This window comes from Vanessa atalanta, chromosome 13 (assembly GCF_905147765.1).
Source record: "Vanessa atalanta chromosome 13, ilVanAtal1.2, whole genome shotgun sequence".
In the NCBI taxonomy this organism is placed as follows: Eukaryota; Metazoa; Arthropoda; class Insecta; order Lepidoptera; family Nymphalidae; genus Vanessa; species Vanessa atalanta.
In genome coordinates, this window is record NC_061883.1 from 1,326,077 (window position 1) to 1,344,813 (window position 18,737).

The window sequence follows — 18,737 nt, forward strand, 5'->3', positions numbered from 1 at the left end:
ATGAAACATTCACCTTGTGATGGTTATTGTATCCAAGATCTTAGGATCCAGGATCTCATATGTTAGTGAACAACTAGCTCAGTCGAACCTAAGGATGCTCCACAACACTAATGTTTTACTACTAAAACTAATAGGTGCCACTGGTAACCATGTTTATTCAAAAAATCCCTAAATGCTATATGCAAACAATTAGCGAATCTTGCCATCGCGATTTAGAATTGTCTACAATTTGACATAAAGCCATCTAGTATTTATAAGTTGAAATATATACATATGTACATTAATTACGTATACAGTTAGTGACTAGATCCAGTAGTCATATAAATTAAAATAACAATAATTTTAGTTCAATTTATTTGACACGGGGCACCTTACCAAATTCCAAAAAAACTGTAGTTACAAATTGCCGGTGGTTTATTCAAATTTAGGGCAGTGGTAAGTTACTTCAAGATGCGATAAGTTATTTAAGTACGGAACGGGCTGATAAAACTTGATGTGTATTGTTTTGCTCGATACCGGTTGCCTATATTTTATTGTTTGATTATTAAATGAGGTCAATTTCATGGAGTATATATAAATTAATTTTGCCTTGTAAAGTCTGGTTGGACTATTTAATGATATAACCTATTTTACCGATAACTTTCTACAATCATTCGCATGTAAGTATATATACATATAATAATTTAGACTAAAATGTAGAAAACTTGAACCTTGAAATAATACGATTCTCTGATTTGTGCTTGTCACTCAAACGTTAAAAACAAACTAGTGTTACTCATGTTAAGCATTTTTTTAATATGCATACCACTTATCTATCGTGAAAGGTCTGGTACTAGTTCGTAAATAAATACCTCAAATAAATACCTAAGAAGAACGGGCGAAATGAATTCAACATGTTGCTTTTAATAAAAAAAAAATTAATATGAATCAGCCTAAACGCAGTTGTTACTTCCTTTTTATAAATTTTACATATAAACATAAGTCAACTATCTAAGATAGAAAAGCTTTAATAATAAATAAAACATACTAACGATTTAAGGCTCCAAATCCTCATGTGTTTGCATTATTTGTGTAAATAATAATGACACATTAAAAAAAAAGAGACTATACGGCATTCTGCCAAAGAATTGTCACTGTATATCCTTCCTTCGTCATCAATGACGGCAACGAGAACGACTCAAGGTGGACCCGCCGTTTTGTCTCGATACCTATAACGTTGTATAGCAATCTGACTCACTTATTAACAGAATTGGAATTGCTAATTGACTCTATTATTAAACACTTCGTATAAAACTTTAGTAAATCCTCAATAGAGATTGAACAAAAAACACATTCTCAGAAAAAAACCTTAAAAGGTCAATGAACTCTGAATCACAAAATTATGTAATTTAAAGATATGTTTGTTTCTTTATAATATATAGATATTTTTATTGAAATAAATTTCTACATTTCAAAAGGTATTTTATTATATTTATTAGTTTATTTCCGTCTGAAATTCTCAGTAAAATAAAAAAAATAAAAAATATACTTTATTCAAGTAGGCTTTTACAAGCACTTTTGAATCGTTATTTAACAAATATATTAAGTAAAGCTACCGCGCAGCTATAACCGCCGGTTCGAAATGCAGATTTTACCGAGAATAACAGGCATGAAACTCAATAATTCAATATTTAAAAATACAAAGTTATGTTAGTTAAATACAATTATATTATATATGTGTATAATACACCCTGCCACACTTTTTTATCATCTATATAATCTCGTGATTTAATCTTCTTTACCAATTTATTTTTACAAATGATTTGAATTTGGAAACGGAATTTTATTATAGAAACGGATACCTTGCCCAAAGAGGGATTTATTGACTTTGCGAAGTCGGAAACTTGGCGTTATAAGCCTTACTTCTCGTGCACATACTTTGATTATCACTGATTCCATCAAAGTTATCAATGTTACTGGGAATATACATAATATTGTGCCGAAACAGTGAGTATTCCTACTTTGTTAAAATAATTCCGAAGAGAGTCTTTAGCTCCAAGATAATAAATAGACAGGACTGCTTTTTTTTGAAAAATTAAAAAGCAGATTCAATATCTGCAGCATTACCCCAAAGTAATATACCATATGACATAATACTGTGAAATTAACCAAAGTATACTAAACGAGCGGTACTCAAATAGCATTCTCTGATTTTTACAAAGCATTGTAAATATGTTTGAGAAGTGCTATTTCATTAAACAGTATTTGTACCAAAATGGACGAGGAGTTTATTTAAGATTTTTTTTTCGAATATTTTACTTAAAGATAGGAGTATTGAAATTGGCCTGTAATTACTGGGATCACTTCTGTTTCCAGTCTTAAAAAGTGGTACAACATTTTAACAAGTTAGGAAATGAACCCGTGTTTATAAGTTGATATTGCAATCTCATTTAATCGAATATACCAAAACGAAATAATAACGTAAAAAATTAAACAACTTTTATTTAAATAATAGTATCTTGCCTCGACATAATCAAGATTCATGGTGATGTTTTTGAAGTCTGACTCCTTTTAATAAGTTATCTTTTCAACTGTTTTATTTTAAAACTTGCACTATACGACAACTCCTTACGGGTCAGTCAAAAAACATACACCAATATAAATATCGAACAAAGCAATCTCAACCTGTGCTATAATAACTGTGGGCCTCTCATCCGAAGCTTTAAGAAAAATAGTATAAAAGTTCCAACTTCCAAATCAATCTATTAGTATTAGCGTGAATCGTGAACCTGTAAAAAATATATAAGCAAAACTCATCGGTTGAAAAATTAGTAGGTATACATTATACAATATTTATTTATTTACCAGTTTACCTGTGTTATTAACTTCATCTGACCAACAAATTATTACTATAAAAATGTTTTACGTTATTGCGAATTCTTATAAAATATCACAATGAAATATTTTGGTAATAAATTTTTTTTTTAGTTGTTTTGCTATGGTTTATACATATTTTTGGTACGGCAACAAATTACATGTCACAAGCCTACGTTGACAAGAGAACTGACGGCAGTCATTTCTCAGTAACGACTGACGTTTCTACTTTCTATAATGTATTTGGATTTGGTCATGTTTGTTGTTGCGTTATAAGTCGTTAAGACTTTACAATAGTATTTAAAGTATGTTAACTAATATGTAAAAATATTAGCAACATATCCTCGTAGTCTTATTTCTGTGAAAATCTTTTAAGTAAAATTAATGCACATTTATTTATTAAAAATGAAAAACAGGAACATTACATTCGGCATACTTATTTATGTATTGTTATCAAACGGAGCAGTGTGTAAAATTTGCAATTTTAACATTAAAATCACACAAACGCTTCATAATGAAGGATTCCACAGGTGAAATAATGTACCTACCTATTTTGATATATCGTATAGAAAATATCGAATTCATTATCTATCGCTACCGACATCCATGAAAACTAGACATTTTATTAAGCTTTCAATGAAATTATTTATTTAATTTTAAGGGCATATTGCCCTTAAAGTTAAATATTAATATAAAAATTCATAAAGGACATTTGTATTTATTGTCCTTATCTTGCTTACATTTTGTATTACTACTTATGAAATTGTCCAGTTCTACTTTTAATACATACACAAAAGATATTTATGATAAAATAATGCAGTTTTGTAATATAATCACTATCCAGCTAGTATTTTTAAATTTAAATTACATATTTGCTAAATACTTACACTAAAATGCACCTTAATTAAATAACTGCTGATTTTGTTGTGTGTTCCTCAGCATAAACTATGATCAGAATTCATATATACATATAATTCATATTATACATTAGATTTGATAATACCACCTATAATTAGGTGGTAGACATCTTTGCCTATACGTATTGACACTATATAAATTAAACATATTTAATAATTCTAATAAAAAATTCTTTAAAATATATTTTATAAATGTTTCAGGAATCTAAGCTACTACATAGATTTTGCAAGTGATGATGAAGACGAAAAATTGATTTATGAAGACTGTGTGGCGGGATTAGAGCAAATACTCCCAGCAGGAGTTTATGCAAGCCATGATGAAATTAAAGATAAAAAATCAAAGAATTTAGTAAGAAATTCTTGATATATTATATCATATATTAAAAATAGTTTTAACCTATGTTTTTAGTTATCGTAACACCAATAAATATAGCTGTAATTATTTGTAATAAATTAGTAGAAAAATCTTTCAATTAAATCAGCCATGTTTATCATTGAGTCAGCCGTTGAAGTCCTGTAGGAAAACAAACAATATAAATACATTATACATTGTTTTTTCTTTTTAATAGTAACAGCCCTTAAATACAAGTCCCAATACTGAGCAAAACCTTCTACTCCTGAGAAAAAAGTTTGAAGTTTGTCCATAATTCTGCTTCATTTCAGTTGGATATGTCAATACACATGAATGTTTCTTCACAATGATTTTTTTTACCACCAAGCATGAAATGAATTATGAGTACAAATTAAGCATTTGTAACCCAGCCTTATTTTATTGTATTTGAACTTAAATTCTTTGGTGGAAATTCAAGTGTTTAACCACTTATCAGCTCTATTTTTGACATTAATGTTTTATTTTTTTTAATTCTAGATCGAATCAATATTCCAAACACCAGTCAACATAGAACTGCCTGCCAATAATGCTAGTCCTATAAAAGTTCAACTATTTAGTGTAGTAAAGGGTGGTAAAATAGATATATACATTCCTATACATGCAAGATATCATCGTGCTAAGAAGGGAGGGGGGTAAGTTGATATATTATTCTTTTAATTGACCGATGCATCAAGATACTGTTACTTGCTATATAGTAAATGTATTATGCTGCAACATTTTTTGTATTATGCCTATTTTTATAATACGTTATAACATTTTTTTCTTTACGAGATTTACAAATTTCTCTAATGGAATGATTGAAAACAACACAATTTGAATTCGAGATAATATACAATCATTTTCTCACATTACTTATATTGGCAGTTAACAGACTATGTTTAATCCTGACTGTGTATCGCCGACATATTAGATATTCAACTACGAAACAACAATACTTTGTATAATTTTGTTTGAGTTTAAAGTGTGAGTGTGTCACTACACACTAGGGACATAAAAATGTTAGCTCCAAACCTTGGCGGCACATTGATATGTCTGAAATGGTCAATATTCACTTAACAATCACCTGGCCTATTTCCTCAAACTACTAACTATATTTTAAAAATAATATAATTATAAATTCCGAACACTAACAGGAACATCATCACCGGTAGAAGGATTTTCCAAAGAATTGAAATACATACTTACTTTCACTTATTACACTACAAATATTATTATTATTCTACAAATTTCGAGGTTCTCAAATCCCATGGCTTAACATGTTTGAGTTTCAAGCATGGATGCTTTCTTCTTAAAAGTCTTCTGATCTTGCCTCGTTTGCCCAATATTTATACTTCACTTTTTTGTGCTACTCATTGAAACATATATAAAATTCTGCATAAATGTCTTTTTTTCATTAGTTGTCATCACGAACAAAACAAATAGTTCATGCTTAGATAATAAATTCAAATACAGTCAATATTGCACATATTGCACACTAGAGTCAGTATGTGTAATATTCGCCAAATATAACTAGTTGAAAGTTTTATTCTAATTTCAGGACAGTAAGAAATATAATACCTTCGCCTGTATTGTATTTAATGTGTTTAAACAAAAAGCTTGATGTGTGCGATTTCCCTACTGCTACTCGAGAGAATAATCTATGCAAAAACGATATAACAGGACAGTTATGTCCTTGGAAACAAATACCAGCCGTAATGGTTTGTAACAAATTATTAATTATATGTTGGAAAACTGGAATATGCAAAAAATGGAAATAGTTTTACAATATTGTTCAAAGTTTCACAATTATTTCGATAGATGGCGCTCTGTAGATGTTTTAGTACCTGCCTAAATATTTATTTTTTATGCTTACACTCGCCGTTTTTTAGCTAAAAATATTACATAGATCTATGTTATTTATCGAAACTATTCTAATTTAAGTTAAAATTATGGATTAAGTAGTTTTAGAGTAACAAAGCTTAAATAATTATTTTTTCAGGTGACTGATACGCTATTTTTGGACGTACCGATTGGTAATATCGACCACTATTATATGGTGGCGTGGGGTACCACCGTAGTCATAGTAGTTGGTTCGTTATATCTGTTAAAAACAATACATAGATATAAGGTAGATACAGAACAAAAGATAAGGAAAAAACTGAAGACATAGTCAATATATAAATACATGTATATATAATATAATTCAATCCAACAAACCTTCTTGCCTTTGACTAGCAGTGGGACATTTACAGGCTGTTAAATTCAAGTAAAATATACAAATAAAAATATTTTTAATTCATCTCCAAATTGTAGTTTTTTTTATATAATCTTTAGTTTAAGGAACAAATAAAAAGGTATGCGTTATTTATGATATATTATGAAGGATCCAAAAAGTGGATGTGTTTAAGACACATTATTCAACAAATTTAGGGGAACATAGAGTTGCAAAGTATTAGATATACTCAAATTTTTTTAAAGCGACTAAAGTTTATGAACTTTGTTTTAAAGATTATTTACTAACTATTACAGAAATAAAGATTATTTATTATCGATACAAACGCTAGATTTAACGATAAGATTTTAAGTCTTCAAAGATAGATTTTTTTTTGGGAATAAGTGCATAAATAATAAATCGGATAAAATTATAACACCATTCACCTCGATAGATGTCGCTGTATGCATGTTAACATAGTGATCTATTATAGCCGACCTTATTTAAAATTATCCACATGCTACAGGTTATCTAAATGCTAAAATTAATGTAAAATGTATAATAGAATCTATGTAACTAATAATAGCGTTGAATATGACTATATACTTTGAAAGCAATAATTGTTGAAATCATTTACTTTAAGAAGTTTTAGAACATACAAAGGTGTAATAATTAAATGTTTATTTCAGGTGACCAAAAATGCTGTTTTGGGGCATACCGATCGATAAATCAGGTCACTAATATGTGGTAGTACCACACTAATAACAGTCATCTCGCCCCCACACTCTAGGATATGAAAAAAGTAATTGTAAATTTTTTAGCTAAAAAAAGCTACGGTATACTTCGATAAGTCATCGATTGCTATTTGCATTGATTGTGAATGCTTAAATTATTTCTTTAAAAAATAGAAACTAATATGTAAAAAATATATAAGTCGCAGTCAACTGATTAAATTAGCCTTTCAATGAAACGCCTAGCCACCTTACTAAGCGCGCCGTTCAAACAGGAGCCTTAATGACATTTGACACATGACAGCCAATTCAAATAAATCTTCCATTCATAGAATATTATAGTCATTTGTTTTAGACTTTGTTTGATCCATTGTTTTCTTTATAAATTGGTTGAAACAACCGATCCTGTGAACTCTTTAATTCTATAGATATGAGTATTAGCAATATTACTGCAAATAATGAAAGATACAATTTGTAATCAACGATAACTACAAATGTTAGTGTCCCATAAAGAAGCTTTCTGGGATTTAATCTATATTCATGATATAAATAACCGACTGTATATCTCAGGCTTAATTTGACGACGATGTCTCAGTTTACTATGTATTCCTGATAAAGTGTTATATATTTATGTACATGTTTTTACATTCCCCAAAATATATTAACAGTATCATGTTTCTGCATAAATGGTAATGTCCGCTACGAACACCTATTGTGCGTTTAGAGATTACACTAAAAGCATTATAGATTGTATAATAATGCTAAAAACTAACTGGCAAGTGTCGAGAAGAGGAAGTATAAATTACGAAGCTAAAAACTCCAACAAAGAATAATAATAAATTAAATTATTAAAAAAACATTTTTAATTGTAAATAATTAATGAGACGAGTGCTTAACGCCAATATTGTCTAACGCCATCTGTCGTTGGAAAGTATAACCAAGTTGTTTAAGTTGCTCCATCAAAAGAAAGGTTACAGTAACGTCACCTATAATTATTTATGTGTATTAAGCAGGAGCTAATAGCTAGTAACTTGCTAGTTACTAGTTATTTAATTAAAGTGTATAACAGATTTCAATGTGATATAATTTTCAAGCCCATTGTAGATAGTTAATAGTTGTTATAGTAATTGTTATATGCACATACTATAAGTACCTCGCATTTTTTCGGTTGTTTTACTTAGTAACTCATAAAAATAAAATGGAAGCTTTAGAATTCAGTAGGTACTCGAACTAGGCACTGTCATACGCTTTGCGTTAAATTGTCGTTTGACCACAAAGCGTAGACTGTGGTCCGATGCCCCCGGATTAGAGATCGTTACCGAAGCCAATTACCCTCAGCCTTGCGGTTCCGGCAGACGGAACACCGCTTAAATATGCGTCTGACGTTCGGTAACGATCGTAAGATACGCTCTATTGTTCGGGGAACTCATGGAATATAAGCGACATGATGTCACAAGAGGTCGACGGTCAGAGAGACATAAGTGTTACGATAGTTAGAATAGTGAAATAGTGGTTATATGCGACGCGGATTTAAAATATAAAAAATAAAGCGTGCGTCCAGCGGCAGGGCTCGCGGGTCCGGCCGGGGGCGGCTCTCGCTCCGACCGGCGCCGCGGCGCACAGATATGGATTTAAGATTAACGAGGGCACGCAGCGCGGCGCGGGGCGACGCGGGGTGGCGGGCGGCGTGTTTACGTGCGGGTGCAGGGCGTGCAGGCGGCGCGGATCGATGCTGGGCGGGGCGCGCGGGGCGAGCGGGCGCGGGCCGCGGGGCGGGGCGAGCGCCGGCCGCCAGTCCGCCTCGGGGCCGCGTTCGCGCGGTCGTCGCCTGAGAGTGTCTTGCGGCGGCCGGAGTGTCTCCGCGGGCGCCCGGCGGCGGCGGCGAGCCTCGCGCCGCCCGCCTCGATGCCGCGCGCGGCCGCAGCGCGCCCCCGCCCCGCGCCTTCCTCGCGCCGCCCAGGCGCCGCGCGCGCAGCGCCGCGCCCGCGCTGTCGCCCTCGTCTGCGCCCCCGCCCCCGCGTCTGCGACCCGTGTTCCTGTGGGCGCGCCAGCTCGACGGCACCGTGCAGGAGGTCCGCTGCGAGGACTACGACCCGCGCAACCGCATCCGAATAGCGCGAACCCCATCCGGCTGGCGCGTGATCCCGCGCACCGAGATCTACAACTCGATCCGCGTACCCCCACCCCCAGCGCCGCCGCCTCGTCAGCGCGGCCCACGGGAACGTCGCCGGCGCAGACGCTGCAACCGCTCGCGTCGTCGTACCCGGTCTGTCGCCTCACCCGCCGTCCGTGCGCCCGAGGACCCTGCGTCCCTTGCGCGTCCTCAACCAGCTGTGTGGTTGCAACCCGACCTGGAGTCCCATATTCCATCGCACACCATCGCGGTGCCGCGGGCGCCTCCTCCACCATCGGAGCCGACACCGCTTGACAATCTGCTTGCGGTGGCCGAGCTCGAATTTAATCAGCAACGCAGTGAGAGACTTTTGGATTTAGAAAGTCCGGCTCCTTATACATTTCTACCAGCCGAAGAGGTTGCACGCGACGTAATGTCTTTCGAGCTCGGAGAGCCAAAGCAAGCGGAAGAGTCCATGTACTTTGAAAGGAAAGCGCCCCCTGATCGTACGGAGGAGTATCCGAATGAATTGGTTGCGCACAAAGATCTGTTTGAGACTATAAGTGAAGCTCATTATCTACCGGAGCTTGGAGGTCCACACGATGAGACATTGCTAGAATCATTAGTTGAAAAAGGCTGCGAAGATAACCAAATACTCGGCCAAGCGCTTGATAAACTTGCGCATTTAGTACACGGATCTAGCGAATATACAGAAGAGGAAGAGCACATGCTTTTGAGTAATGAACCAGTTTCTGATATTATAAACCGATTGGAACAAACGCTTGAATCACCAGGCCATAGCAGTATCACAGCAGCGCAAGGGCTGCTTCATCTGCATCATATAGGAGACCATCTTGCCCAAGCAGATCACAGACAAACTGTAGAGCCTGACTACATGACAGAAGAAGTGTTTGCCCCTGATAATACGGAGAGTGCAATGGAAACTTTAGCAGCAGCTTCTGAAATGCAGGAAGTTAATGAAATTAACCATATAGATTACGATGATAATAGCGAAAAGAGACTAGAAAGTGAAGTCGAAGCAAATGACACAGTGTACACAGAACATATGCCCGGTTCACATGAAACATTTTCGGATGAGAAAACGTACGACGAGACTCAAATGCATTCGTTGCCCGATCAGAGTGAAATTAATATGACCAGTGAAACGCCAAATGAAGATCCATCTATGGATTGCATTCAACATTTGGAACATGTACACGCTCAAGAGGATGAACCCACAGAGAGATGTCAAGAAGAAGATGTCAAACAGGAGATGCCAGCACTACCTGAACACGATGATGTTGATTTTATAAAAGAAGACAATGATGAATCGATGGTGAATGAAGAAATGGTACCTACAGATTTAAGCATAAAAAATATGAATAAAGCTACAACCCCTCATATACACGCCAGTGATATGGAAACGTCAAACCTTGAAGATAATCTATCGGTTAAAAGCGACGAGCAGCCTAAAGATCTAACTGTACATAGACGGCTGCCTACTCCGCATGCGTCGCCTCGAAGGACAGACATACCTCGAGCGCCGTCAAGGGAGTCAGATGCAATGCAATCGCCACAACCTAGCGGAATACCAGCAGTGCCATCATCACCTGAAATATTTACAATGCCAATGACAAAAAGTAAACAAACTTTGTTTTTGGAAACTCTTCTATCATCACCATCTCCTAAAATGTATACGTCGGAAGTCACGATAACTAAGCAGCAATGTGAACCTTTGAATTTGGGTAAACACAGAAAATCAGCCAGCCCGACTGTATCGAGTTGTTCTGATGAAATGAGGAAACTAAATAAAGAATTTGGTGAACCTCAGGAAAAGAAATTGCGACGCGAATCTTCAGAAGACTTGGCAAAAATTAGTAAAGTTTTTAATAAGTGTAGTGAAGAACAACTTGCAAAGAAATCTGATAAGCATGTTAATAAACCCAGTGACGAAATGACTCCATTAAAACAATTGCATATTTTAAAATCAAATCCGGAGCATAATTTACCAGATCCAATATTAGTTCCTAAGAATAAATTAAATAAAATTCTCGCGGCACCCGGCACAGAAATACCGGCTTTACTAATACAAAGACCGGAATTGAGACTCCCAGAAGCGTTTTCGTATCCGGCTGTGTTACAAGATCCTGATATTATTGTCATATCATTAGCGCAACTAGAAAACATTATAATAAATGATGAAAAAAATCTAATATCGAGGAAAGAAAAGGAATCAAAACCAAGTTCGTCGTCGAAGAGTTCTACAAATACAGAACAAGCGAGCACCCCGCAACCGGATCAACCTAGGCCGATACCTTCAATGGACGCTCTCGCCGGCGAAATCGATGCTGCGACATCTGCTGCTTTAAATCAAATGCTGTGGTTACCATATCTCAGTCAGTTAGAGGCGATGGCGGCATGTTCACAAAACATGGATTTCTTAAAAGCCTTAAATTCATCCGGTTATACGGGACCTAATTATCCGGATCTCTCACAAATGTTTAATCCGTCGTCACGCTTTATGGGTCAAGGAGGATTTCCTATGATGCCCCCGATGGATTACGATAATCGGCTCCAATTCGCGATGTGGCAAGAAGCTATGTCACACGCGAATGCCTCAACATCGCAGAGACCTAAGTCGGGATCGGTGGCAGATCAGATGAAAGAATTACCAAAATCGAGTGACGTTCAAAACCCATATGTACACTCGACTAAAAACCATCAAAGCAAAACTCATTCGTCAGCTAGAACGAGTCCGATCGCGCACAATTATAACAATCAGCGGTCGGTGGCGCACAATCCCTTCTTACAGGGTATGTATCCGGGCATGAATTCAAATATCAGGCCGAATATGCCTTTACCGGGGTTGCAAATACCTTACTTTAACCCTCAAATGATGGGGAATCAAAGATCACCGCGAACGCAGCAACAAAAGAGCCCTAGTTCACCATATTATCCCAACAATAACTATCTGCAATCGGCAAAGCAGTCGGAATCACAAAGCCAGCAAAGGAGTTCGACATCGCAGGAATCTCCACGACCCAGAATTAGTGTGAAATCGCTACACAATTTGCTGGAGCCATCCGCAGCCGCTGCTTCAGGAGTGGCTTCTACGAGGCGCACGTCGACGACTCCTACATCCGCGATGGGTCGACGGCGAGATGAACCTGAGGTCGGAAGCACCACTCCACTGGGAGAGCCGCCACCGCATATGCCGCCTCACCCGCACGACCCATCATCGTTCCATTTATGGCATCCATTGTTTGGCAAGTAAGTCTTTATATTTCTCCACGCAGATTTGAATAAGAATCGATTTATTAATTTTTTACCCACTACATATATAGTATACTTTTTAATATTTCCTTGAAATAAGAATCATACATTTTGTATTAGCATAACAATAGCGTTCAAACACGTTACAGGAAAAAATAATAAATGCAGATATTTGCACAAAGATTTTTACGTGCAATGAATTTTAAGTACATTATCCTTTTCATATTTATTTAAATTATAAACTTAACCATAAAGTTAATTAGCTACAGACGAAAATTTACTTATTCGCTCTCGATATTTAAATATTACTACGAAGTTTCAAATGAATTAAAACCTCATTTCTATCTTACGTGACATTTGCGAAATAATCTGTGTTCGCGTAGCAAAAGTAATTGACACATAATTGAAAAAAAAAAACCTGACAAGAACTTTCGATTATTTTTAAACGCTTCAACAGTTGACTATCGGAAAAAGTTAATTAACATGTTCGAACATTAATATTCACTTTACAGTACAAACATGACCAGTTGGTTTATTAAATAAACAAAACGAGTAAATTAAAATATATGAAGTTCACATTTAATCATAAATAACAAAGTGTTATTGTATCCGGTTGGCAATCTCATTGAAGTCGTAACTACATAACAGTCTCATACGAATAATTTATGTTCCTATTAAATACAAATGTATATTATATATAGGTACGAGCATATAATTAAACATATTTATTTCACAACTTTGTACGCGCGCTAAGACGATTCTCATTACTTAAAATTATTTTCAAAAATTATTTCATGAGAAAGTATTGAATGTTTTCAAATCGATTTCTTATAAATTATTTTCATTGTATACATTTTACATATGAAAGCTTAATCGATAAATATACAATAATTGATAACATACGTTTAGGTTATACAAATTCGAACTAATGAACAAAATGGATATCTGTCACGAGTAATTTCGCTTTATTGTAGGGATATTCACTTATTTTAATTTATTGTACGACGTAAGAAATTTTACAATTATGATTTAATGAATAGTAAAATCTTAGAGTTTTCAGTTTGTATTACAGATCTTATTAATCACGAAGACGCTCCCCTCCACGTTAGATGATTATCATCAACTTGCATTAGTATGAGTGAGTGACGCTCGTGTTTATAAAATGCCTTAGTGCATGTGTGTGCATCTTGTATAGAGACAGCAAAATAATACAAATGAGATAATATTTGTTAAGCTTTTGTTACTCAAATTAATGCAACGACAATGGACGCATTTTCGTGAATAAATAGATATGTACGTAGTTTGTACGGAAAATCTATTTGTGTAGAGAAACTGCCTCGCCGATCTAGTGGCTAGCTTATAAGGATAACGTGAGGAAGGGTCAGATCTACTATATGGCTTTTTGGGCTTCAGCCCAGAGCCCCGTGGATTCAAGGGGGCCCCAGCTTCGTCAAGTCATAGTCAAAAATAGACGATAATACGAAACAATCCATAAATTTATTAAATTAAACATATCGTATGGTTTGCAGCTCTGCGAGTCCTGCAATTAATCAAACCCATTCAATTAGTTTAATTCAAGTGTACGTACAGATATGTCTTAGGTGGGCCCCTAAGTAGTGTTAGCCTAGGGCCTCTTTAACTTACGCCCCGGCCCTGACGTGGGGTTAGGTTTAAATTCCGGATAAAGCCTAAACATATTTATTTTGTTTCTCTGATAGTAAAATTTTAGTAGTAGCCCGTAGTTAGCAAGTTGGCAATGTTGCAAACATCGAAAAGTATATAAAATTCAAAGCATTTCAATAATGGACGGCAAAATAGTATGATTACGCACGCAATTTCGTTAATAATTGAAATTAATCACAATAATTCGACTTCAGACGTATTCTGCAAATATTCTTATCACTAATAAACGTGAAAATGTGTTTATTATTCGCTACATTGCTATTAGCACTAAATGTTTTAAATAGAATTAGTCATAGATATAGATTTCGCCAAAGGAATAGAATATTTTTTATTTAATAATTTATTTTTAAAACAGCTTTCGCAAGAGAAAATATAACACCTTACGAATGTCGCAAAATAATATACTAAGTAGGTATACCAAAATAACGTCATTTGCTTGATAAATATTTAAAAAAAAAATGGTATTAGCTATTTATGATACTTCAATCTGTAATTTTAATATCACGATCGCATGCCTTAACTAGATCAATTCCATTTTTATACCAAAACATCGAATATATATATATATGTTCAATTTCCAGGAAATGAAAACTACCTCTACATGTTAAAAGTTGTGGGGACGGAATTAGATTTGAATATTTACTTTTTAAATTACGTAAACAGCTAGATAGGTCAAAGTAGAAAATGACGCGGCAAAATGTTTTGAAGAGAAAAATAATATTTGTTGAACAGACAGGGTTGTCGTGTCACGTTTGGGATTACGCGAAGTAAAAAGGTTTTCATTAAAACAATCCTTTTTAAACGCGAAGTTTTCCCTTACACCCACACTGCTCTCGCCTACTTGTATTTTATTTACAGAAGAATAAAAAATAATAAAGGCTATTCGTTTCGTATCAAATTATGTTTGCGTGTACTCTATCGTATTATATTGAAGTGTACCAAACATAATTGTATTTTTTTTTTTCAGTTACAGATTCTCATAATCGTTGCAAATTTATATAATTTAATTAAAATGCCTAATCTGATTGTGCAAATAGAGTAACTATTGCATTTCTTATCGATACTTCTCGTTAGAAGCTGAATACATGCCGAACCGAACGTTTTACATGACGATTCAAAAGTGCTTTCATTCGAGCCTGCGAGGAATTTGGTTATATAATAGTGATGTATTTTGTGTTTGATGTTCGATAAAGGCGTAATATTCTAATCTCACTCATTCTATTGTACAAATTTCTTGCTGAGTTTTACTCCAGCTTCAAGCCAGTAATAGATACTTATATGTGTGTGTGTTAACTATTAAATTCGAAAATATTTTTCGAAGTTTCGAACCCAACTGATAGTTCAAGAAATTATTGTGTTCACGATTTAAATAATTAGTATAAAAAAATATGAAAGAACAGATGTAATAGATAATATTTTAAGATATATGGAGATATACATTTCACGAACAAAGTCGAAACTCGAAACACATCGCAGAACAAGATCGTGAAACGATGATTAGATCGTGATATGCAATATTGGCATTACTAAATAATCATTTACCTATTTAGGTTGGTTTCCCACATTTCACGAGTGATATCGAAGTGTTACAGAATAGCACCACTGAATACTATTTAAATATAAAAAAAAGTCATTTAAATGCAATAAAGTTAAATTAATTCAAGCATTAAGTGTCGCTGTTGGTAGGTTGAAGTTCCATTAAAGTTCTGGTGGGACAAAGAACGCTAATGAGTTTGTCATGTACCTACGCGCTTATCTGCTAAAGGAAATATGCAACAGGATATCGTCCTGTTCTATCCATTATTGTTAGTTGAAATTTGTTTTAAAAACATGCACAATACTAAGCCTTTGTCTGAAGATTTAAAAAAAGAACAATTATTCAACCAATTTTCGATTTGTTTTTGTGATAAGAAATAAATAAATGTAAATGTAATAATCGACACGATATATTAATTTAAAATAAATATACAACCTCCGTCACAATTACATAATGTTTTCTGTAATAATATTAAATAATACACAATACTTAATACGGACTATTAAGGTATACATTAAGAAATATATTCATTTGGCACTATTTGCTTTTATTATTTACTCGCTACCTACAACAAAGGCTGCATGAATTGAATTATAAATATATTCAAGTTGCTTTTATTTGAAAGTAACACATCCAGCAATAAATAAATATATTGTTACAAAACTCACTTTAACAGAATTCGTGGACTATCCTGTGGATAGAAAGGCTGCAGATCCCGAAATACTGGAAACAACGTCGGACCAGAAAAAAAAATTCTAGAAATTTTCAGTAGTAACATTCATATCTCGAAAAGATTGTGAAGCTACGCCTGAACTTTTTCCGATCATGTTAAATTTGACCCATCTTAGAATAGAAAATGTACTCCTTTGCGCACACGCTTATAAACTACAATAAGTCCTGCGCCATTGATACTCTTCCTTAAGAATGTCTGCCGACAACAACGTTCAAAGCTCCAGTCTTTTAGAATACTAGCAAGAGTTATCTTACCGTCCTATTTCCTAACTTTGTACTAAATAGGTATCGATAATGCATTGTGCATCAACTTCTCCCAATTCAAAACTTAGCCATTCAGTTTTAGACGGCCGTTTCCTTCCCGCTATTGATTCTCCAGTCTGACCCAATAAACTTTCTTATAAATAAGTCGTTCAATTTATATCACTCGAATGACAATCATAGCCATCGAACAGGAATAGACGAATATATTTATGTTTTAGGTCTGTCTGAAAGCTGTTTCACTTTTAGCAAGTTTGGATCATCTATTTTAAATAAAGCTTTTAGTTCGACTATTTCTAGATCATTATGTCAAATTTAAATGGATAGACGATAACAATGATATGTTTAAAACATTTTTAGAAGACCTATATTGGAGTTTAGAATAGGGCCTACTTGAATAAATAACTATGTTTTGTGATTCTATGTTTGATAGAACACTGAAAAAAGGCTTCAAAGTATTTTATTTTTATTTAAATGCGTTACTAGTGTTGTTTGATTTTCTCATAATTTTGCTTCTGCTTACGATATATATAAGCCGAGATAGCCCAGTTACCTTAATCGATAATTGCTGGTTACAACCCAGTCAAGCACCACTGAATTTCCATGTGTTTGATTCAGATTTATAATTCACCTCATGCGGTGAAGAAAACCATCGTGAAAAGGAAACCTGCAGGTGACATATATCAATGTACTTCTGCTATATGTATTTCTAACAAGCAATTAGAGCAGCATGTATGGAATTAGCTCCAAACCTTCTCCTCAAAAGGAGGAAACTCCTCGAGAGGAGGCCTTAGTCCAGCAGTAGAGCATGTACAGGCAGTTACTTTTATTATTAATTTTTTTATATGTCTTGATAAACTGTCAAAGCTGAGTGGAACATTTAAAGGCTGTTATAGTGTATGATATACTAATAGTACGTTATGTAGTAACTATAGTTTTACAAATGGTTTGCTTTTAACCGTATTTCAGTGAACACTGTAAGTAACAGAAATTAAATATCCATTATGTTCTGCGTCGAACTTTATATACCTAATGACATTACAATGAAACGACAAACGTTAATATTTAATATATAAATCACAGAGAATAGAACATAATGGAAGTGGATTGTAAGCGATTTAATTCGCTTATTTTAACTGAAATTTAGATGTAATTATTGTATCTGGAATGTGACAAGACTCAGAATCAGATAAAGTTACTCTTAACTAATTTAAAAGCATGTTTGTTCGATGTTGGATTGTTGCAGAGTATTCTATCAGAACCTTTATCCGTATCTGCTAAGATACGCCTGGACAGGAAAAAAAAAACATTATTGTATCTTAATTTGATTTATAAATATAACTGGTAAAAATTGGAAGACAATTGCCAAAGAAAGAGACAAATATAAAAGTCTGGAGGAGGCTTTCGTCCTCACATAAGAGGTTCTTGTATGGTTGCGTGATACATTATTGGTATCTTTAAAATCTTACTTTAAATATCTTATTTTAAATTTTATAATTTATAAATCCAAATAACATAACTAGATTAATTATGAACATTACTACTTAATATTATAATTGTAATGTAAATCGTAATTAACTTTAATTTATGCGAGAAATAAAAGGCTTTCTATTCTATAATTGTATTTACGTATTAACTCACGAGGACAACAGCTTGTAGAGTTCTCAAGTGATTATACAGAAAAATTAAACCATCTGAAAATGATACACATTTTCTTGTATATGTTCCTCTATCTACTTATCAATCTAAGTGCCATGTTTAACTTTTTTTTATTTTGTTTAATCACTACTAATTAACTATTTTCATAAAAAGTAGCGCTTTATAAAAAACATCGTTTGGCAAGCTCGGAAACACAATAATATAGACTAAGATTTAAAGCGCTTTAACAATGTTAACTTTTTTTTTATTATATATTTTTTTATTATTATATTATTTTTTATTATTTTATATATATTTTTTTTTTATTTTAATTATTATTATAAGTCTCTAGTTTTATATATATCTTAATACTAATTATTACGTACTGTAAGGATATCCGGTTTAGATCCTACGATC

The 18,737-nt window shown here is 34.2% G+C and overlaps 2 protein-coding genes across 2 annotated transcripts in view; both read left to right on the top strand.

Annotated features, from left to right (window-relative positions):
* Positions 1–19: 19 nt before the first annotated feature.
* Positions 20–6,433, top strand: LOC125068320 (phosphatidylinositol-glycan biosynthesis class X protein-like). The gene is made up of 6 exons (XM_047677425.1): positions 20–61; positions 347–435; positions 3,972–4,119; positions 4,639–4,793; positions 5,699–5,858; positions 6,140–6,433. The coding sequence occupies exons 1-6, from the start codon at positions 20–22 to the stop codon at positions 6,308–6,310; spliced, it is 765 nt and encodes a 254-aa protein (XP_047533381.1). The 3' UTR covers positions 6,311–6,433.
* Positions 6,434–8,527: 2,094 nt separating this feature from the next.
* LOC125068322 overlaps positions 8,528–18,737 on the top strand; it is an 88,808-nt gene continuing 78,598 nt past the window's right edge. Inside the window, exons 1-3 of the mRNA XM_047677427.1 lie at positions 8,528–8,542; positions 8,645–8,894; positions 8,938–12,466. Of these exons, the coding sequence (XP_047533383.1) occupies positions 8,528–8,542; positions 8,645–8,894; positions 8,938–12,466 (3,794 nt within the window). The remainder of the gene's footprint in view (positions 8,543–8,644; positions 8,895–8,937; positions 12,467–18,737) is intronic.

What these genes read in the sequence shown, in the direction of transcription:
- LOC125068320 (XM_047677425.1), top strand. Translation starts at nt 20, where the DNA reads ATGGTTATTGTATCCAAGATCTTAGGATCCAGGATCTCATAT. An exon ending in TAGGATCCAGGATCTCATAT is followed by an intron (nt 62 to 346) that starts GTTAGTGAACAA and finishes CAATAATTTTAG; the next exon opens with TTCAATTTATTTGACACGGG. An exon ending in AACAAATACCAGCCGTAATG is followed by an intron (nt 5,859 to 6,139) that starts GTTTGTAACAAA and finishes TTATTTTTTCAG; the next exon opens with GTGACTGATACGCTATTTTT.